Below are 21771 nucleotides of genomic sequence, written 5' to 3'. Positions count from 1 at the left end.
GACGGGTGGCTGTGTGTGTGTGTGTGTATGTATGCGGGCTGCGGCTGGCGCTGAGACTGAGGCGGCTGCGGGAAGGCGGGGTGCCTGGCCGGGGCTCGCCCCGCCCCGCCGCGCTCACTGGGCTGCGGGCCCGGCAGTCAGCGCCGCCCGGCCCGGAAGAGGGGAAAACGGTTAAAAAAAAATAGAAAGAAAGGAAGGAAAGAAAGAAAGAAGGAAAGGGGCGAGGCGAGTTCCCGGTGAACCACGCGAGACGTGGCGGCGGGAAGCCCCGCTGAGGCGACGCGGGGCCCCGGCGCCTAAAGGGGAGAGGAGCGGTTGGGAGGTTTCTGCCCGCCGGCGACAACTGAGCTTGGCCGGGCAGCGTGGATGCCGCTGCCCATCCCTCGCAGCCCATGGGAACTCGCCATCTCCTTCAGCGGCGCGGGGTGCCCCGCTGCCGGCCTCGCCCTTGGTGCGGGAGTGCTCCTTGCTACCTGGGGAGGCTGGAGCCGGCCCAGGGGTGCCCCTTCCCGTGGCTGGTCACTCGGGGGGGCGACAGGAGCCTGGGATGGGCAGATGTTACCGGGCAATGACATTGAGAATTTCCTTTTGTAACTCATTCCAGCGTGGAAGTTAACTGCCCAAGTGACGTGCCCATGCCAAGAGACAGGCTGGCATCCAGGTGAATGCTTTCACTCCCCATAATTACTTTAAGGCTCTTCAGCACAAATAAAGCACCAAAGAGTCACGAATAGGCACTGGTGATACGAGCTGCCCCTCCGTGTCCCTTCCCTGGCCGGCCCTTGTCTGTGCCGTGGCCGGGGACTTGTTGCTGTGCTCGGTTAATGCAGGACATGGGCTGTGCCAAGGGCTGGTGCCAGCCATCGCTGCTGCAATTCCACAGCATCACTTGTATTCATTGGGACCACTGGATAAGGCCTCAAAGAGTTCTTAATTGCTATAGTCATGGTGACGTGTTATTTAGGGAAATTTATATTTAGCACCTGCCTTCCACTTGCCTCTGGTACTCCAAATATTACCCTATGCATATTTTACTATGCATTCTGACAGCGCAGCTTCGCAGAAAATGGGAAATACGGTGATAAACATAGCAAGCTGAAATTTTCCCACCTACAGGTTAAGATGAAGGACACACGTTTGTTCTGCTCGTGGCAAAAAGGAGGACGTATTTCTGAAGTTATTTTTTTCACCCAAAATAAGCCGTCTGGTTTCAGATCATCAGGTGGTTCTTGTAAGCACAGAAATGATAAGAAACAATTAAAAAAGTTAAAAAGGCTATTAAGTGACCTACATTTGGTTTATTAATATCTAATAGGAAAAAGAATTATTTTGAGGATGACATGCCGAATCTTGATATTGCTTATAATACTTACAGAATTACAGAATCCCAGACTGGTTTGGGTTGGAAGGGACCTTAAAGCCCATCCAGTTCCAACCCCTGCCATGGGCAGGGACACCTTCCACTAGAGCAGCTTGCTCCAAGCCCCTGTGTCCAACCTGGCCTTGAACACTGCCAGGGATGGGGCAGCCACAGCTTCTCTGGGCACCTTGTGCCAGTGCCTCAGTACCCTCACAGTAAGGAATTTCTTCCTAATATCTCATCTAAATCTCCCCTTGTCTAGCTTATTGCCATTACCCCTTGTCCTATCACTACACACACTTCTAAATGCCCCTCTCCAACTTTCTACTTACGTGAATCTTTGAGACTGTCATGAGGTGGATGTATGTTTTGAGAAAGTAATAAACCAAAATTTACTTTGGATGATGGTACACACATACAAAAAACCCAAAACAAACCAAATCCTCCAGGGAATCTCAAAATTTAATAATAATAACTTGTGTACTTTTGAATCTTTTTAGAACAAGCCAAGTTAAGTCCAAGAGATTAAAATTCTTCAAGGAATGTTTCTTCAGATGTGTTTGTACAGCCGCCTTCACAGCTGCTTGAGAAATGCTCTGGTAATTCCCTTTTCCTCCAAAGCATAACACTATGTGCCAGTCTGTAATCACATTCAAGACAAGCAACACCAGAGGTGGAAACCACTGCTTATCAGAGAGGATGAAAATATGCAGGTGGAGAACAGGATGGTGAGGTTTATTTGAACTATGGGCTCACTCGTCATGGTGCTGCCTGCCTGCCTGCTCTCTGGCCAGCTCTCCTCCCCTCCTCGAAACACACCTCAGCTCCTTGGAGTTAAAATTCTTCTGGAGTCTCTCTGCCAACTGAAAACCCTGATATAATCATTAGTCTCAAAAGTGCACTTTAGAAAGCATTTTATCTTCATGAAGGAAGATTTATTAAGTTAAGAGCAATACATGAATTGGGTATTATTGAAACTACATGGCTTTCTTGAGTCATAATAGTAAATTTTCTACTCTGTTGGCAGCAGAGCGCTATGCTTTTTATTCTCAGGCTAATCATGTAAAATCCTTGGTATTATTTTTGCTTTCACTGTTAACCACTTGTGAAGTGTTTAATTAGCCTTCTCAAGGTAGATCACAACCTCAAACACAATTAATAAATTGATATTATGCCTCAAAGAGGAAAATCTCCTTTTCTTGTTCAGACAACACAACAGTCTGTATATAATATTCCGTGATGATTACTGTCCTCCACTCCTCTGTGCACTTGCTGCTTAGCGTGTGTTTGTACAAGGCCATCTTGTCAGGCTGCATCCTTTATTACTGCCACTAGAATGAAAACTAAACAGCTGGATTTTGGTTTATATTATTTTACATATTATGAAGCAGCACTATTAAGTGTCAGCACTGGCACCAACTTCAGTGGAAGGTAGAATGTAAGGGATCCTTCCCAATGGATGGTCACCCTGGAGCCATCCAGGGATTTCAGATAAAGATGTTGCCAGTAATGGCAAAGATCTAGTTATTTTGTTCACCCGCAGACAAGGATGGAGGCTTCTGAGTACTGGCAAACTAAGCCACATTTTAAAAACAAACATAGTAGAATCTCACGGTGAAAGGTATGACAGTAATCAACTGCAAAACCCCTCCTGCACAAAAGGTCAGGAAGCACATGTGCTTCAAATGCTGCACGGCTTCTTTGTGACCATGAAGAGAAACACATCTAGAATTCAGCTGCAAGTGTTTGTGTAGTAACATGAGCCTGCACCAGGTTTTGTTCTCTGACTGTGCCTTGTACTGTTGCTAGAGAAGCCAAGCTGGACCTGCCTGAACTCCTGAAACGGAGGAACGTGTGATGGGTAAGAGATGTCAGCTCAGCACTCTCAAGTGCTGAAGAAGTCCATTCTTCATGTCCGATCCCAGCCTATCAAGCTTGCAATAATTGGAGCCAGGAAGCAAACCGGGGGCCAGAGCAGGTCTTCCGACTTCACCCACGCTCTGCCAGAGCCATGTCCTGCTGCAGCCTGTGCCAGAGCACTGATGATTTATGGTGGGTAGAAACTCCACTCCCCTGCTCCAACATGTTTGTGAAAGGGCTGGGACAGTCTAGGAGACCTGCTTCTTCTCCTTCTCATGTGGAGAAAAAGCAAGGCCAGATTTCCTCGGGTTTATATGTAATTGTTCATGATACATGGCGGTCGGTTTGCATGAGGAAGTAACCACACTGCACACAATACAGCACTCTCTGTTGCTGCTTTCCATCTGTTGGTTACAATGGAACTAATAAGAGTTATGCTGCAGTCCCTCTAAGGTAGAGATTTGTGCCTGTATGACATAAATCACAACATAAATCAACACTGCTCTTGGACTGCAACCCAGAAAGCCAAATGTGACCTGGGCTGCATGACTAGTAGCATGAGCAGCAGGTTGAGAGAGGGGATTCTGCCCCTCTACTGCACTCTGGTGGGACCACCTCTGCAGTTCTGATCCAGCTCTGGGGCAGCAGCACAGGAGGGCCATGGACCTGCCTGAGTGAGTCCAGAGGAGGCCACAAAGATGATGGGAGGGCTTGAGCAGCTCTGCTATGGAGACAGGCAGAGAGAGCTGGGCTTTTTCAGTCTGGAGAAGGTTCAGGGGAGACCTTAGAGCAGCTCCAGTGCCTAAAGGGGCTGCCAAGAAATTTGGAGAGGGACTTGGACGAGGGATGTAGGGACAGGACAAGGGGGAATGGCTTTAACCTGACAGAGGGGAGACTGAGATGAGCTCTTAGGCAGAAGCTCTTCCCTGTGAGGGTGCTGAGGCGCTGGCACAGGGTGCCCAGAGAAGCTGTGGCTGCCCCATCCCTGGCAGTGTTCAAGGCCAGGTTGGACACAGGGGCTTGGAGCAAGCTGCTCTAGTGGAAGGTGTCCCTGCCCATGGCAGGGGGTTGGAGCTGGAGGAGCTTTGCGGTCCCGTACAGCCCAACCCAGTCTGTTCGGCTGTGCCGGGCGGTCACCATCCCGACTGCGTCCCTCGGCACCAGCACCAGGAACGTGAAGGGTGAGAAGGGGCGCAGGGTCCCCTCGTGGGACCCCCCCGACGCTGCCCACCCTGCCGCGCGGTGCCTGCCGCGGCGCGCCCCCTGCTGGCCCGCCTCGGCCTCAGGAGGAGGAGGAGGCGGCAGCGCCGGTGAGCGGGGAGCCTGCGGTGAGGGGCAGGTGACAGCAGCTTCCACAGCACCTTCCCCCGCGTTTGCCGAGCCCTGCCACTAGCCTGGGGCGACAGAGAGCAGGGCTGGTGCCGGAGGAGCGGCCCGAGTGCCGCGGCTGCAGGCTAGAGCCCGCAGCTTGGTTCTCAGCTTGTAAATAAAGGCAAAAAGCCAGGTTGGATGGGGCTTGGAGCAAGCTGCTCCAGTGGAAGGTGTCCCTGCCCCTGGCAGGGGGTTGGAACTGGATGAGCTTTAAGCTCCCTTCCAACCCAAACCATTCTGTGATTTTAATCCTCATAATAATGTGTACTGTTCTAACAATTCAGCATTTACAGAATCAAAGTTGCCTGGGGCTTTCTAGGGGCTGACCACCACCCACTTCAGGGACTCAGGGTACGAGTGCTCTGGTGGGGATTGGCAGCACGCTCTGAGGGAACCTCCCAGCAATATGGCCTGTGCAGTGACATGCTAGAGTCCTGGACCAGCCTTACAGTGGCCTCATTTGATGGTATTTAGATGAAACCAAGCTGAAAGATGATTCCAGGTATGCACCAGTGCACTGCAGCAGCTGTGTTCTCATGTGGGGCCTTTGCACACAGGCTGCTTCATGTTACAGGTTTGTTCCTTTTGCATCCAGTACCTGCCAGCATTGATCTGGGCAGGCATGCCAAGCCTTATAAAAGACAAAGGCTGGACCAATTTCAAATACTTTTGGCAGACTACAAGTTATGTATAAAATCTCAACTAAACTGAAGCCCAAGGTGCCAACTAGTCCAAGGGCTGGTGGCTGTGTTTCTTTGGTGGCTCCAGCAGTCCCTTTGCACTGGCAGTAGGACAGCAGCAGAGGTTGTGCTCCTGCCAGGATTGCCTGCTCCGTCAGCGCTGGCTATCAGCAGCCAGACCTCAGATCCTGCTGTGGCTCCCTGCTGCTGCCTGCACAGCCAGCTAGGCTGCAACATGATTATTGACAGCAGGGTTACAGGGCTTAGCTACAGCAGACTCCATGGGGATTGTCACTATTCCCTGCCCCGACATCTTCATGTCCCCCTGCTGACTTCCATCCAGAAAGGAGCACAACTCCCTGCTTAGCATTCAATCTCTCCCTGTCCCTGTGCTCCATCCATCCTACCGCTCTGAGCCACCACCCAGCCCAGCTCTGATAAGCCCTGTGTGTGCTCCTGGAGTGCACTTAATAACCCTGAAGTACCTGAGGCAAGTTCATGGAAGGAATACTACAGATACCATGACTTCAGCCAGAATAACAGGAATAGCCACTTTTCATGCCGATTTAGACCAGTTTATTGAACTAGGCATTCACAGAGGGTTGCTGCCCTGAAAGGCAGAAGGCACAATCCAGAAGTCTGCCCACGTGTTTGCCTATCTCCTTGGCTCCCACTGACTCAGGACCTGGGATGGAGACCTCAGGACTCAGGACTGGGCTCCAGCCCAGTGTTTAATGTTCTGTGCTCTGAACACTAAATCCTGCCTTCATCACACTGACCAGCGAGAAACCTGCAGTCCCTGCTTGCTGTGAGCTCAGAGCAAGGTGAAAGAATGGGAAATGGAGCTGCAAATCGGTATATGGTAACCGCCATGCCACTGTTTGAAGAGAAGTTTTTACATACCTGGAGATAGCCTGTGCATTCACCGTCACAGAGGTCTTGGGAGTTCCTCAGTTGCTTTGTCGATTTATTGCGACCCTTACTGATGCTTCAGCGCAAGACAATCCTCAGGCGAGCTTGTGAGTTCCTATCCAGGGAACTTACCCAGCCTCCTCCACAATCAATGCAGACACAAAGAAGTCATTTGGGTTTTCTGCTCCAGTACTGTCTTTTCTGCATATTCCGTTTACACCTTGATAGGAGACCGGTTCTAGAAGACATCCTTCAGGCTTCCTGCTGACAAGACTGAAAAATGACTTCTTACGCTTTTAAACCTGTTTTCAAGTTGTGTGTTAAACTGTTTTTACACAAGTCACTTTACATTTTGCTTATGATCTTCCTGCTTTCCTCATCAGAACCCAAGTCCAGCTTTTTGCAGAATAACATCTTGCTTCTGACAGCCTCCCTTGTCCTGTCTTTTAGCCCTGTTTGGTTTTTTTAGCTTTTTTTTTTTTAGCCACACTTCATCTTCTTACATACTTTGACAGAGGATGTGCAATGTGATGTCTTTCAGTTAGCTCCATACTGCATAAACCCCTTTTACCCTTTTAGCTACCCCTTTCAGCTTTTTTCAAGAGGCCTTCTTGCTGTTACGGAGTTCCCCTTTCCAAAATTAAGAACAGAAGATTTCTTTAGCTTTTGTTGATCAGCGTGGTGACTCTTAAGTATGTAATGGTCACTGATTCAGAGACTGAGTAGTGAGGTCCTGTTCTCTGCCTTCAGTCAAGAATTGCTTCTCCTTTCATGGCTTCCCTGACCAGCTGCTCCATAAAAAGTTGCTAACAATGCCTGACCCTTCAGCCTCAGACATAACAGCTCTGTGGTCTACATCCAGACACTGGGCATTTCCCACTGCAGTTGTGGTTCCTGCCACTGAGCCTCCCTTGTCTTCATCTCTCTTCAGTTAGAGCTGATGGAGTGAAACCTGTGTTATAAGGCAGTAGACTTCCCATTATTTCTGTGTTGAGAAGTCACCGAACCTGTTAGTCTCCCTTGTGATAGGTGAGGAAATATATTTTCTGGTTTATAATGCCAGATTGAACATCTGTCCTAGAATGGAGTGCACCAGACCCCAAAGGTGCCTGCTTTTCTCTGTGGACAAGAGAGGGAGTCCAGACAACTTACTCAAATGTAAGCATCTGCTTTTGCATAGACAAATCCTGCCTGTAGCTCCCTGCAAGTTATTCTTGGTTTAAGCACTGTATTATTTACACATCCCAGTATGGCATTTGCAGGTTTTGTCACTGTGTGACCTTGCACTAAAGGTGCATCCCTCTGACCCTGCAGCCAGGCACAGCTCTAGGCAGTTTTGGGGACAGGACTCTATGCAGTGCTTCATGCAAGGCCAGGAACTAGCAACACTTCACCCACACACGTGACTTCTGACACTCTTCTGACTTGCCTTTCTCTTCTCACATCCTCTATTTTTGAAGAGAGAGAATTGTTACCTTACGGGCATCCATCACGCGTTTGAGACCTGTACAGCAGCACACACCATGCGAGAACTGTGGAGGAAAAGGCAAATAAAAGACATGTTGGCAACTGAACAGCAGACGAAACTACTCATTTTTCTTTTGTGCTTTTTCTGGCTTCATTTTAGTAGTAGTCTTAGCTTTGACTGCTTTTCCAAATTACAACTTCTTTTAAAGAACCAAAACTAGAAGAAAGACATAACTAAAAGAAAAACTTGCTAACAGTCAGCTTGTCTGACTGCAATGGATTGAAACTTCTAATGTGTATTTTATCTGTATAATAAAAGTCTCCATTTACTTTGCTGCCTGCAGTCATCCCTTGACTGTCAGGGACCAGCTAGGCAGCTGTAGCTAAGCCAAAGATTTTATTGAAGTAAAGATGAACAGAGTCAATGAGAATCCTGAACCAACCAACCGAGTTACACCCTCATGTTCCCAAATTAATAAGCACTATACGTTTCATTGCAATCAATACTGAATTTGAGACATAAATCAATTTTTACCCAGGACAAACTGTAAGATTAATCAAGCACAAACATCTTCTACAGATCGAAAATCCACTCATCCCAAAAGTTATATAAAATAAGGCCAAAGGACACTTCAAATGCATAACAGGAAAATGTGTTTTGTAATATTTTGCACCAAAACAATGGTGTATTAATATTACTTGTAGGATGTGCCATGACTATGAGCACACACAGTTCCCTTGCCTATGAACTCATGATTGTGGGGCTGCTGCACAGTCAGATGAACCAGGCTGAGGGCTGGATGCGTCCATGCTGCCACCCTGCTGATTCCAGAGACAGCAGTGCTGAAGAGCAGCACAATCACTGCCCCTTCAGTAAGACCAAGTTTTCATCCATTAGAGATGAATGAATCGGGGAGTAAAATGCCTTGGGCCTGAAGAGCATGACTGTGAGATCTGTGAGGGCACTGACTTCCTGTGGTGGAATCTCCTAATGTTCAAAACTTTAGCGAATTTTAGCACAAAGGAAAAAGAAAGCAACGTATCTAACCGCCTATTTGGGGAAGGCTAGAAGTCAGTCACCTAAGAGTGACTTCGGTGTATTTTGCCATTATTAAGGAATACCTTCATCTGCTTCAGGCCAGGCTGGTGATCAAGGAAAACATTCCTCAAGTACTACAGATCTTCTCCAACATCAGGAACAGGCTTTCCACCTCTGCAGAACATTCCTGCAAATAGAATGCAAATATTGGCAGTGAATTTTAAATCTGTGCTTCATCTGCAGTGTGCATTTTGATCCAAGCATTCAACCAAACCACCTGTCAAACAAGTTGTTCAGAAGATCTTGACAGACTCTTCAACAAACTCCTGTTCCTTTTCCAGGAAAGTTCCACAAAGACTTAGCAGACTACATAGAAAGAATGAAACAGTAACTGCAAGGAGACAGGCGAAACCTCTCAAGGTCACTGACAAAAGCAAGGGCAGCACAAACCCTGTTGGTAATGAAGAACTTCTGCTATTGGAAGTATTGCTATTGAACTTGCTCTTGAAAGAAGACCAAGAGCTCTTGAAATGTGTTTCAGACAATTTTTAGTTTAGAAGATGGAGAAAACTACTGAAAATGCTATTTAAAATCTTGATTAGTACAGGAGAACTTGAAGAGGACATTATTAACAGGTAATGAGAGAGAAAGAAATCCACTGATACAGGAACATGCTCTATTTATACACACGGGAAGGAAAAGCAAAACAAAAGAAAATCTTATTACTGACAGAAAAGAGGAACAAATAAAGGAAAGACACAGAGAAAAGCTGTACCTTCTTCACTTCAGCCTTCAAATAAGGTCAATTGCCACACAGCCTTTTTAGGAAGATGATAGCAACAGGTAGCAGCAGGAAAGAACAGACTAGGTTGTATTTGGTTATGCAGTTGCACTGAGGTGCCTGGACAATGCACTTCCCAGTGTTTAGGCCAGTCAAAAATCATGGCATTTGATGGCTCTACACTGACTAAAGGGAAAGAAAAGTGGACCTGTGCATGGAAAACTGCTCAGCCCAACTCCGAAGTCCAGGAACATAATGAACTATTAGCATATAAACCCTTTGAGAATGAGGTAATGTAAAAAGTGACAAACCAGAAAGTCACCATGAATTTGTCAAGAATAGGGGGAACAGATGTTCAGAAGCAGCACTGGAAGAGATCTGGGGATTACAGGGGATCAGGAAGAGTCTGAACCAACACAGTGAGGCTATTGCAAAGTTGGCAAGCGCCACGCTGAGGTAGGTTACCTGATTAACCTGCTTATGGGATACAGGTGTAAGGAAGAATGCAAAGTTGAACAGTCCAGAGCAGACAGAGAATGAGAAAAGGTTTAGGAATTACAGCCTATGAGGTCATGACACCTAAGAGAATTTGTTCAGCCAGAAAAATGAAGTTTAACAGGGGATATGGTAATATGATGCGCAATGGATATGGTGGTATTATGTGCAATGACACAGGATCTAAAAAGATAGTGTAAATTGATGCTTATTAATCGGTCTTTGTATCTGCTGGACACTGGACAAAGAAACTCAAGTTCACAATCAAAGTACAGTTTAGATGCTGTGGAAAACCTTGTGGTTTAAGGAGAGATGAGTGCTGCAACATGCCACCTAGGAAGGCTGCAGAATCTCCTTTATGGTAGGTTTTAGAAAGGGATTAGACTGGCTTTTGGGAGGAACAGTCCAATTTCAGAGCAGCAGCTCCTGCTGTAAGTCTTAGTTACCAAGTGTTTTGCTCCTAAAGGTGGTATTAATACACTTTTGCGCTCCTTACACAAAATATGGTGGAAACCCTGACAGAAATCACCGTTAGCTACAACGTAAATAAGAGCGAACGTTCCTTAATCCCTGCACAAGTCAGAGGCTTCACCTTATGGCCTACCTCAGACTCTAGGCCCAGCTCCAGGGAAGGTCTCACTCGCCTCAGCTCTGACAAGACCAAAGGGCACCTCAAAGCCCAACCTGGTCCCGAAAACCCCTGCTCAGCCACAGCTCGGCCCCGGAGGCTGCTACACTCTGCGGTCACCCCGCTTCTAGCCGGCAGGGCCGGGGCGGACAAAGGCCACAGCCCCTTGGCGGGCTGAGGCACCCGGCGGAGCTGCGGCCCCTTCCAACAGGTACCGCGCAGGAGGCAGCGCTGGCCGCCGCGGGCCGGACAGCTCCTCCCGCCGCCCGCTCTCGGCGACGAGGCCGAGCGCCCCGCGGCATGGCGGCCCCCCGGCGCGGCGGGAGGGACAGGGCCGCCGCCAAGGCGGCCATGTTGTCGTCCTGCGGTCTGTGGTAACTTTCGGGGAAGTTTCTTTCCCGGCCTCTGGGGGAACGCGGAGAAGGAGGCGGGGGCGAGGAGAGGCGGGGGGGGGGAAGGTGAAAATCCGCGACCGCCGGGACAGGACGCGGCGGGACCGCTCGGAGAGGCGGCGGGCTGGGGACCTAAGGGGGTGTCCGACCCCGCTGCCTCCCCGCGCTCCCGCCGCGGGCCGCGCTGGGTCCGGCGGCGGCGCCGTATTCACCGCGCGCTTTAGGCCGCGGCGCTGCGCAGACAGCGTACCGCCGCCGTCCCTCCGCCCGCCAGCGTCGCTCGCGCCGCGGCCGCCGCCCCGCCCCTCCTCGCCTTCGCCCCGCCTCCCCGGGCCGCTTCTCGGCCGCCCATTGGGCGGCGCGGCCGTCAGTCGGCGGCTGGGCCCATCTCGCGCTCCCCATTCATGCAGTTTGGTTGCGTGTTGGTGTATTTTACTGTTTGCAATAAAGAGGGGGGGATTTTTTTTTGTTCAGTTTCTGCTGCAATTAACTCTTGGTCCCTTTTATACATCTTTTTTTTTCCTTTTTTTTTTTGTTAAATTTTGCAGAACGGTTTAAACAGTTTGTTGTTTTTTTTTTTTTTTTCCCGGTGGTTACATTTATTTTTTTTTTTAATATCTTATCTAGATCTATATATTTTGCAATCAACTATTAAGGTGCAACTATGCCCAAAAGAAAGGTAAGTACGGAAACAAGGACAAAATAGGGGGAGAGAGAAGGGGAGCGATTAAAGCGGCGTTCGCAGAATTATCCGCGGGGTTTTGCGCGCGCGCGTGTGCGTGGATTTGGAGTTTTTTCCCTTTTTTTTTTTTTTTTTTTTTTTTGCATTTTTAATTTCCCGTGCATGTCCTAAAGCGGAGCCGGGGACGGGAAGGAGAAGGTCTGCGGCGGGTGTGGGGCTACCCTGGGCGGGCAAAGGGAGGCCGCGAGTTCACTTCGGGCCGTTTTCGCTGGCGAGGAGGAGGCTGAGCAGTGTCTCCATGCTGGATTACAAACAGCCATGGTGCTGCCGCTGCCCCTGTGGAGAGAGCACAGCCCGGCGCGGGAGGCTCCGCAGCTCACCCACCGCCTAAACCTTGGTCCCAACCCTCCCGGGCACCTCCGGGGGTATTTTAGGGCAGATCGGGTCCTTCCCCGAGGAGGATTTGGGTCTAAACGGTGCTTCTTTCTCCTGCGTTTGCCTTTGTTCTCCTTTTTTTTTTTTTTTTTTTTCCTCCCACTTCTTGTCATACCAGATGGTTGTGCAATGGTAATTTGGAGCCATTAGGCGGCGCAGAATTTGAAACTGTCCTTGAAGGAAAGCGGGGAAGGGATTCACCACCATCATTAGGAACTTTGGCTTCAAGGCCAACACTGACTATTCCCTTTCCTCTTTCCGCAACCCCTCCATCGCCACCCTCCTCCCCTCAACCGCGGGCACCGAGGCCGCCATCCGCCACTACCGGGGCTGGGACGCTCCCCGCCGCCCCACTCTCGGCCCTTAGGGTTTGCTCTCGACGCCCCGCGGCTGAGGGAGGAGGAGGAGGAGGAGAAGGCGGCGGCGAGGCCTAACCCCCCCCCTCCCCCGCCCGCCGGGCTCTTCGGCTGCCTGCGGGGCTTCGGGCCGGTCCCGCCGCCTCCGGCCCGGGCCGGGGGCGGCGGGACCGGCCCGAAGCCCCGCGAGCGGCCGCGATCGTGTCGGTACCGAGCGCCCGGCATTGTCCTTGCGCGGCGCCGGCGACGACCTTGTTGTGGCAGGTAATTTGGCGGGAACTTTTTAAACGCGGCGACGTCTTTGCGTGGTGGCGTAAGCTCGGCGGCCCCGAGGCATTGTGGGAGTTGTAGTCCTGGAAGGGGGGGGGAGTGTGTCCGCCATAGTTCTTCTTGGCTGGGTACCGGTCTCTTCACCCCGTAGGAGGAGGGAAGGGAGGCAGGCGGTGCGTTCATGGCTGCAGGGTGGCAATGGGTGTCCTTTGCTCGCTCCCGGGCTGCCTTCAGGGCTGTGAGGGAGCTGAGCGCAGGGGATGGCGACACCTTCTCACCTCAGTGTCTTGCTTTGCTTGCAGGCTCCAGCTGAAGGCGAGGCAAAGGAGGAGGTAGGAGCTGCTTCTTCCATGCTAGTCCCCATTCATTCCCCAGTTACGAGGCCCCCAGGGGTGGCCTGCAGCCCCCAGGGGTGGGTTTGGGGTGCCTGTGCCCATCCCTTCACCTGTCACCTCAGGTGGGTTCTGGGTGTCCCTGCTGAAGGGACAGCACTGGGCTGAGGCCACTGGGCCCAGCAGGAACATGTCCCCTTTAGCCAGTGGCTCAGTGACAGGAGTCTTCACGGCACCACTCCTGCAAGTAAAGAAACTTTATTCCTTACAGTGGGCTAAAAGGGAGGTAGCATGGAGCGAAAACTATTGAACAAAGCTGCGCTTTGGGGAAGTCATCGCCATAACGGCCGTAATTTAATAAGTTCTAGAGTTTGTACGGGGCTTCAAAGGGCCAGTTTATTCTGGGTTGTAGTTCTGAGAAAGCACTGCTGTATATGCTTCCTGAATTTTAGTGACGTGTCTTTCTTTACACAGCCAAAGAGAAGGTCAGCTAGACTATCCGCTGTAAGTATCTTTATTGACTCTTTTCATATTACAGGCACATAGGATGCTAAGCTCTAGGGGACAGTTACAGAGAAACTATTTCATCTTTTCCCCACCAATATTGTGAAAGGCATGCTTAAAGTATTGCAGTATTTAAAAGTAAAAATTCTCATTCTCTGTCTCTAGTCCTTGAGTATCAACACTTTACAGTGTGGATACTGTAAAGACACTGACACTATAGACATGTGTTGGCTAACATTCAGTCTGGATGCATGAGTATCCAGAGTCAAGGGATACTGATTTAAAGATGTGTTTGTTCTCTGTAGGTCTTCTCCATGCACGTACCTGCTCACAGCTCCATAAATTACCTGCTCTCTTCTTATACTTGTAATCTGCGCAATGAATTTATGGGCCCAGCTAATGGGTAAACTGAGACCTAGAGGGTGTAAATCTGTCATGTGGGTTCAGCCCAAAGTCACAGCCTTAAACAGGCTCTTGGCAGCCTTTTCTACAGACACTCAGTGCACCCAGCCCTTTTTTAAGCCATCTTGGAAATGCCAAGTTTGCTATTTAAGAGAGGAAGTACTTAATTTCAGTGAAATCTAAGCTGCGTATTCACACGTAGAGTTATGTCCAAATGTTAATACCTTTATTTTTGACACACACTTGCCTTCAAAGCAGACAGTAACACCCAGACACAGTAATGATCCACTTACTACTACTGTCAGCATCTGTACCGTGACTACCATGACATAGATGTGGAGACATGGGTTTGGATAACAAAACATGCTGATCTGTCTCTGATGTTTTCTCCTTTGTAATACAGAAGGAAGCAGTCAGCTCTAAACTACTTTTTGTTTTATAGATTTCAGAAGTTAACAATATATTATTAAAACATGTATAGCATTTGTCTGACTGTCTCTTGTGTATGTTTTGTGCAGAAACCTGCTCCGCCTAAACCGGAGCCAAAGCCCAAAAAGGCAGCACCTAAGGTAAGTGTTCAAGATCTCTCGAACTGAAGTTGTACTTCTCTTTCTCAAGGTGTTTATAGAGGTAAAAACCCCATCCACAACTAGCCATTTTGTTTCTTCATCATTTTCTTTAAAGATTTAAGATTTAATTATGTGAGCTAAAAGAACGTGAAAGATGTAAGGATAATTTTATCCAGTTCCTAGTGAAGGAATGTGGTAAACTGAAGAGGTTTTAAATCGGTTGTGATGAGGCTTTACTGCATGCCTGGCAAGGCCATTCCGAAGTTTCATGTAATGTATTGCAGGGAAAACGATGCTTTGAATAGAGATCGAAGAGTCAGTTAGAGAAAGCATTCAAAATCATGTTTTTAATTACGGTTTCTTACCATGTTTTCTTTGAAAGGCACGTTTTTCAGTTAGTTATCAGTTTATTGGATTTTAATCTGGAGATAAAGTTCTACGTGCCCGTTTTGTTAAGCTGGATATATTTGGAAATGTCAAAAATATTGGCATATCTGACAGTATAGTTAAGAAAGAAACTATTTAAAGCTCATTTTTGCTTTGGAAGAACAGTTTGAAATTTAAAAGGGGACAGTTGTGCAATCCATGAGGTGTTCCTTATACCCCTTTCCTGCCAAACTCCCCCAGTGGTCACAGCTTGGAGGGCTTTTTTTAGGTCTGTCTGTCAATATGCAGATTGTATGAGGATTTTGTAGCTGGGAAAAAGCCAAACACATAAAACCCAAACAACCCAACCCCAAACAAAATCCCCCAGTCCCCATTCAGTGTTCTTTTTAGCCTGTTCCCATCGTGTATTTTCCATTGTGGTTTCAGCGGGTCGTACAGGTGAGTCACAGGTGCAGGAGATGCTGTAGTTACAGAAGGGGTTGATGGGCTGTGGACCAGGAGCTGTGCTCTGTATGTTTAAAAGCCCTTGCAATAGCATATGGCACGTAAGGCTTCCAGGTGATGAAAACTGTTCCACCTCCAAGGCCTTCTGTACTGAGCAGCAGAGATGTCATGAGACACAAGGCGGAGAACCCGGCTTGTAGTTCTGGGGACCGCACGCCTCAGCTCTGTAACCGCAGTGCTGTGTAAAGCAAGTTTTTCCCATTGGCGTCTCTGCGGTGCAGCCGTATGCCTAGATGCCATTCCATAGGGCAGGAGAATCCAGGAACCCTGCTGCCCTGCATTCCTGTGGCTGCCAAGCTCTGGGTTGCATCTCCCTCTAGTGGCTGTTCCCCCGGGAGCAAGAGAGCCAACCATGGGTGGTTGCTCTTCCAGCCCAAGTGACAGAGAGCTGGCTTGGGGATCTGAAAGACCTCAGCTTCTGCTGGTGAGCTGTGCAGAGGTGCAGAGGTCAGTGCAGTTGCACATAACGCGCATTGTTGGTATTTTCTATTTTACAGTTTTTTTACATTCAGTTTTTATGGCAGCATCTCAGGGTTTATACAGAGAAGCTGCATTAATTGAATCTTAAAAGTTGCAGAAGTAAGCATTCAGAACTCATTTTGTAAGAGGAAGTAGTGGTAAAAACAAGGGTTAATGGCTTTAGACTGAAAGAGGGTAGGTTTAGATTAGATATTAGGAAGAAGTTCTTCCCTGTGAGAGTGCTGAGGCCCTGGCACAGGGAGCCCAGAGAAGCTGTGGCTGCCCCATCCCTGGCAGTGTTCAAGGCCAGGTTGAATGGGGCTTGGAGCAAGCTGCTCTAGTGGAAGGTGTCCCTGCCTGTGGCAGGGTTTGGAACTGGATGAGCTTTGAGGTCCCTTCCAACCCAAACCAGTCTGTGCTTCTATGAAGTTAAGGACTGTAAAAACTTAGTTTTGTCCCTTACTGCACAAGCGGTATGGTGTGGCTTCACTCTGCATTCGTAGGCAGTCTAGTTCTGTTGGGAGTGCTGCCTTGGTCATTTCCCTGCACAGTGTACACCCGTTGGACTTGGAAAGCACTGGCTCTCGTGCTGGTTTGAGGTCAGGATAGTTGAGCTGTATTTTTGGCTCTCTAGAGCTCCTAATACCAGATCAATATCTGTGTAAAAGGTTATGTAGTAAGAATTATGCAGGCATCTTTAATTCTTGTTTCCCCCAAGTGCTTTACTTTGCAACCTCCAGGTTCTTTAAATGTTCTATTTTTGTCAGAAAAGATTCTACCTTTTAAACTCAAACATATTGAAAAACATAGAGCTGGGAAAGAAAGTTTTATCACCGTGTAAAACACATGACCTTATTGCTGAGCTGATGTTGCCATCTGCGTAGAAAAAATAATACAATAGTATTAGCTGAGAACTAGCTGCGAGGATGGAAGGAGCTCGGAATTTGAAAAATAACATTGTTTCCTTGGGTATTTTTTTCCTGGTCTCCCTCAGTTGTGGAAGGGGACTTGATCCCTTACAGAATAACTGTTACCATGTCCCCAGGAATCTCATCTTGCAGAACAGAGCAGAGATCCTGGAATCCTCACTCACAGCTGTGTGCTGCCAGACACTTTCTCTCCAGTCAGTCCAGCTGTGGAAGCCAGTTTCTGTGTATTCTCCTCAAATGCTTTCTTAAAACGGGCTTTACTGGCAAAGAGCAGGCTACAGAGAAATACAGTTTTAGCTCTGTTAATACTTTGTTGTCTTTTATTGATGGGGTAAGGAAGAGACACCCTTCTTCAAATGCCCCCAGGCCCTTAAAAAACCCTTACGGCTTACATTGGAAGAGCAAGTAACTAACACAGCTGTGCTCTCGAGTATGGAACACACTGGTGCCGCTGGACTCCTTACTTGAGCTTCAAAGGTCTGAGGAGATCTGTTCAGGTGACAGAGAGCATACCAGTACCACAGTAGTATTGCAGTTTTAAATCTTACTGCCAAACAGTACCAGTACTTGGGGCCTGATATTACTGTGATAGTTCCCTTTTTTCCTGCCTCTCTTTAGTATTGGAGGACTGTTCAGCCAATGGAGGGGAAAAGGAGTGAGTGGAGGCATGGTTTTTTCTTTCCTACTCTGGTGACTCTTCCTTCTCTTGGATAGATCCACTCCGTATCGCTGATAAATCAGTCCCCAGGGATGAGGAGAGGCCTGTTGGGAGTGGGCAAGGCCTGGGAGAAGGGGACTTCTAACACTGTACTGCAGTAGTTTCCTAGATGGGCTGAAACCCCTCAGCAAGGTCAGACTGGGGAGCAGGAGGTTAGACTGGAAAGAGCCCCTCACCCCTTTGGGTGCTGCTAACCTCCCATCTTAAATTTTCTGCAGTATTGTAGGATGTGATATTTATTGTGGTGAATTTTTAATCATCAGTATCATGGGAGAATTAGGTGACTGCCCCTTATTATATTCCATATCCAAGTCCACCCGTTAGCAAGCAGCTAATTTTTAATATGAATTCATTTATGTATACTAATAAGCAAGGTGTTGGAATAAGAAAGTATACTTTTTGTAACTTCTAGTCACAGAGGCACTCTGTCTTCTGAGTAGATCTATATATATTCGGTAATCTGTTCACTTCCCTGTGAGCAGTAATTTTGCAGATACTTATGGTTCCTTTGTTGGAACTAGGTTAATCAAGAGAGGAACTAAGCTGGTTTGCTTAGCGCAGTTACTTAGCGGCAGCAAGAGGCAGATCCTTGGAAGTGAAACTAATGAGAGTTGTGCTCATTAACGCACTGGGGTTGGGATCTGACCTTGCCATGTAGAAAACTGTTGCTACCAAAGTTGTAGCGTCAAGTTTTGCTTTGATTTAGCCTGATCCACGTATGAGAATCTGCACTTAGATAATAAATGCAAAGTTCTTGTTACTGAAGTGATGCTGTTGAGCCCCCAACTTGTCGATCACACAAGTGGCTTATTATAGTAAGGAATATTTCTGGCAGGGAAGGGGGAAAGTCCTTTGACTACAGCTTTGTTACAGTTTTCTAAATAGGCATTAATCGCACATCTGAAGTATTCTGGTATTTGCACTAGTTGTACATGTTCTTTTTGTTCTGTGGTATGTCTTTCAGCAGCGCAGCAGAAATACAGGCCAGTTCAACATTTTTTAGCTAATTTAATTGAATGCCTATTTAAAATGGGAATTCTTTTAACCCCAGCCATGGCTGCTTTTATATTATGTCCTTCCAAGTAGCACATTCAGGACAGAACAGAAGGAAAGCACTTCTCCTTAGGAACTTTGATCTCATCTTTGTCAATAGGAAGTTCAGTGAGTAGAAGGAGGTTGTACGGACTGTTTTGGAGCTTCGAAGGTGCTCATGCAGATGTACACGGTGGAGTGTAGCATAACTGTATCACGGTCTGTTTTCTTAACAGAAAGAAAAGGCAGCAAATGATAAAAAGGAGGACAAAAAAGCAGCAACAAAAGGGAAAAAAGGAGCCAAAGGCAAAGATGAAACTAAACAAGAGGATGCGAAAGAAGAAAACCACTCTGAAAACGGAGATACCAAAACTAATGAGGTACTTAGCTACAGTAAACGTGGGACTAAACACAGATGTATTGGTCATAGAGCTGCAGGAGCTAATGGCTGGGCCTTCTTGTCAGAAGGAGGTGTTTCACTGCAGTCCTGTACAGACAGATAAGCTGCAGTATCTGCACAGGGCAACTGCCAGGGAGAGCCTGAAACAGTAGCATTCTCCTTCGGACTCAGTCCTGCTCTATGCTAGAGCCCTTCCACAGGTGGTCTGTGCTGTTGTAGTGCCCCTCTTGGGGTTGGCACAAGAGCAATGCAGAATATTTGGGGAACAATGGAGCTCAGTCAGATTGCTGTCTAACCCTGAGCTGACTATGCATAGCCTCTCTGGGCCGCTGGATTGCCTGTTCTGCTCAGCACAGGTTGGTACTGTGCCAGAAATCTGGTTTTAAGTTTTACACAATTCTTTAAAACAATTCTTTGCCTCGGAACAATTCAACGAGAGGTCTGCAAAACAAACTCGGTCTTGTCTCTTGATCTGCAAGCCTCTTTCTTACAGGTTCTTATTGTATCAGCTGCTTACCTAAGAGCTGCCATTGGCTAGGACTGGCTGCAAGCTTCAGTCAGCTCCTGGTGGCCTTTTCCTAGCAGGTTTCTTGCTGATAGTAGGAGCGCAGCATTTGCTGTGGGCTCCCTTTGCCCCTGTAGGCACAGACCAGCCTGTTGTGTTCTCTGTTGCTTTTGACTGACAGTTGTCTCCATGTGTTGAGTATTGTTACCCAGTCAACAGGTTGTTTCTTCTTTCAGTTTTAAAACTAAACTTCTTTTTAGCTTCTTTGCTACAAATTACTATGGGACTAATGTATTACAAAGAATCTATGATAGGATCTTTGCAGTTTGGATGTGTTGACTTAAAAAGTAACAGCTGTTTTTATAGAGAACAGATGAGAACCAGTTTCCCTGAAGTTTGGACAGTATCATGGGTTTATGTGTAATTCCTATACTTCCCTGTGACTTACAGAGATGAGGACTTGAATTTGCCCTAGTGTATGACTGAGCCTAAGCTAAAATATGTTATAAACTTCTGCCTCTTTGGAGGCACTTAACATTCCCAAATTAACTTGAATTTAATGAATACTCATCTGTGTTTTAATTTTTATATGTCTCAGCTGACACGGTGTTGTGTTGATGTTTTCTGTAGTGGCTGTGTGTTCTTGTCTGGCTACACAAGATGTTGTCCATGTCTGTGCTAACAAACTAGTCTCTTTGATGCTTGTTAGAATGGAATCCGATTAGCATTACCAATAATATTTCTGTTCTTCCCAAACACTTTTATAGGCACCAGCTGCTGAAGCATCTGATGATAAGGAAGCCAAGTCCGAGTAATGTTAACCCTGCCCTATATCTCCATCATTTGGTATCCGTACCTCCATGCTGTATTGTTAACAGAGAGGAATATTTTTATCAACTATTTTATAAATGCAGGTTTTTTTAGCATGAATTTAATTATGGAACATCTTCATCTCGGTTACTTGGGAATTAAATCCCTAACAAAGAAAACAAAAACAAAAAAAAATCATTGTTTTTAAATTTTGTGATTGTAATAGTTTGTATGGTACATGGAAAGAATAAGTGGTGGTAGCTTTTGACTTCTGTCAGTGTGTCCCTTTTTGTGTAAGTCATGCTTACAGACTCCAGGTTTTAATTTTCCCCTTGTATGTGTTGTATGGTTTCTTAAAGTGGGGAGGTCTCAAAACAAATAACCGTGTTAAACATTCCAGTGGTTCTGTGGGTTGCTTTTATAAAGAAGGTGAGCTATTTTCATGAAAAAAAAAAAAAACCTAAGAGCTGGAAATCTGTTGTTTCCCAAATGTAATTTTATTTTGTCAGTTTTGAAAAAAAAAAAAAAAAGAAAATAAAATAAAGTGTAATCATGTTTTTAAACGAAATACAAACATTTCTTTTAAAAGGGCAGGTTGGTTGTATGTACCCACTGTTAGGAATTTTGCTGGATTTATCTTAATAAAAAAGACTCCTCAAAAGCTGATTGTGGTTTGTTGCTTGTGCTGCAAACGTACTGCTGGAATGCTATGGAATTCCTGCAGTAGTACAGGGCCTGGGGCCGAGGGGACCTGTGCAGCCAGAATGCTTTGGGCCACAGCACGACTGGGGCTGGAGCCCCTCTGCTCCTCAGCTGTGCAAGTGGCTCTATGGGCCAGCCTCTTGGGAGCTGGAGTAGGAACAGGCAATGGCAGAGGAACCGCAGAGCTGGGAACAGCTTCCAGGTGGAGGCTGAGCTTGTGAACTTCAGTGCTTGCTCAAGCCAAGGTGGGATGCTTGGTGTGGTCCAGCGCGCCTTGAGCAGTACAGATGTTACTGTAAACTCTGAAGGGCACCGTCTGCTTTCCTTTTATGTGTCTGTTAACTGGTGTGATCTGAGGGGGCTTCTTTCCTTAGAAACACTGCAGAAGCTTAGAGACCACCACGTTTACATCACACCCTTATTGGTACCGAACAGTTTTCTGTTGGTGTAGGAATGTTCGTAGTCCTGGTCAACATCCACGCCCTCGTAACTGTAGTTTTCTTTAACCACGTATTACTCACAAAATGCTTTCTTAGACTCACATAGCTTCTCCTAGCATGATAATGTGTGTGTACAGAAGTGCTTTCCACCAGTGCAAGCTTTATTATTGTGGGAAATGATAGCTAGGCTGGCAGGTAGTTAAGTGGGGCTTTAGTATTGGTTTTTAACTTGCCTCATTTTTGTTGCTACGGCTATTCTATGCGCCTTTATTTAAAGACACTTCAAGTTTTCCTCTTAAAGCCTCATTTTATATAGAGTCTCTTCACACTGATGACCAAATACATTATAT

At 47.2% G+C, this 21771-nt stretch overlaps 1 protein-coding gene across 3 annotated transcripts; it reads left to right on the top strand.

The window, feature by feature from the left end:
• The first annotated feature begins 10682 nt into the window (after positions 1-10682).
• Positions 10683-20945, top strand: HMGN5 (high mobility group nucleosome binding domain 5). 3 transcript variants are annotated; one of them, XM_062640157.1, is made up of 7 exons: positions 10683-10804; positions 11613-11664; positions 13031-13060; positions 13535-13564; positions 14485-14535; positions 18801-18944; positions 20237-20945. In XM_062640157.1, exons 2-7 carry the CDS (start codon positions 11650-11652, stop codon positions 20282-20284), a joined length of 318 nt encoding a protein of 105 aa, XP_062496141.1. In that variant the 5' UTR covers positions 10683-10804; positions 11613-11649; the 3' UTR covers positions 20285-20945. The 3 variants fall into 3 exon arrangements, with proteins under 3 accessions (XP_062496141.1, XP_062496140.1, XP_062496139.1); XM_062640156.1 differs by lacking the exon at positions 10683-10804 and adding an exon at positions 11387-11404; XM_062640155.1 differs by lacking the exon at positions 10683-10804 and having other exon boundaries at positions 11431-11664.
• Positions 20946-21771: the final 826 nt, after the last annotated feature.

This window comes from Pezoporus occidentalis, unplaced genomic scaffold (assembly GCF_034315485.1).
Source record: "Pezoporus occidentalis ecotype Australia unplaced genomic scaffold, CSIRO_AGI_Poc_V1 ctg63, whole genome shotgun sequence".
Lineage (NCBI taxonomy): Eukaryota > Metazoa > Chordata > Aves > Psittaciformes > Psittacidae > Pezoporus > Pezoporus occidentalis.
The sequence above is the reverse complement of the archived record's forward strand: the minus strand, read 5'-3'. Positions and strand labels throughout refer to the sequence as shown.

Excerpts from the sequence above, each read along its gene's own strand:
- HMGN5 (XM_062640157.1), top strand. Across the intron at positions 13,061-13,534 it reads AAGGCGAGGCAAAGGAGGAG|CCAAAGAGAAGGTCAGCTAG; the intron begins GTAGGAGCTGCT and ends TTCTTTACACAG. Across the intron at positions 18,945-20,236 it reads GAGATACCAAAACTAATGAG|GCACCAGCTGCTGAAGCATC; the intron begins GTACTTAGCTAC and ends ACACTTTTATAG.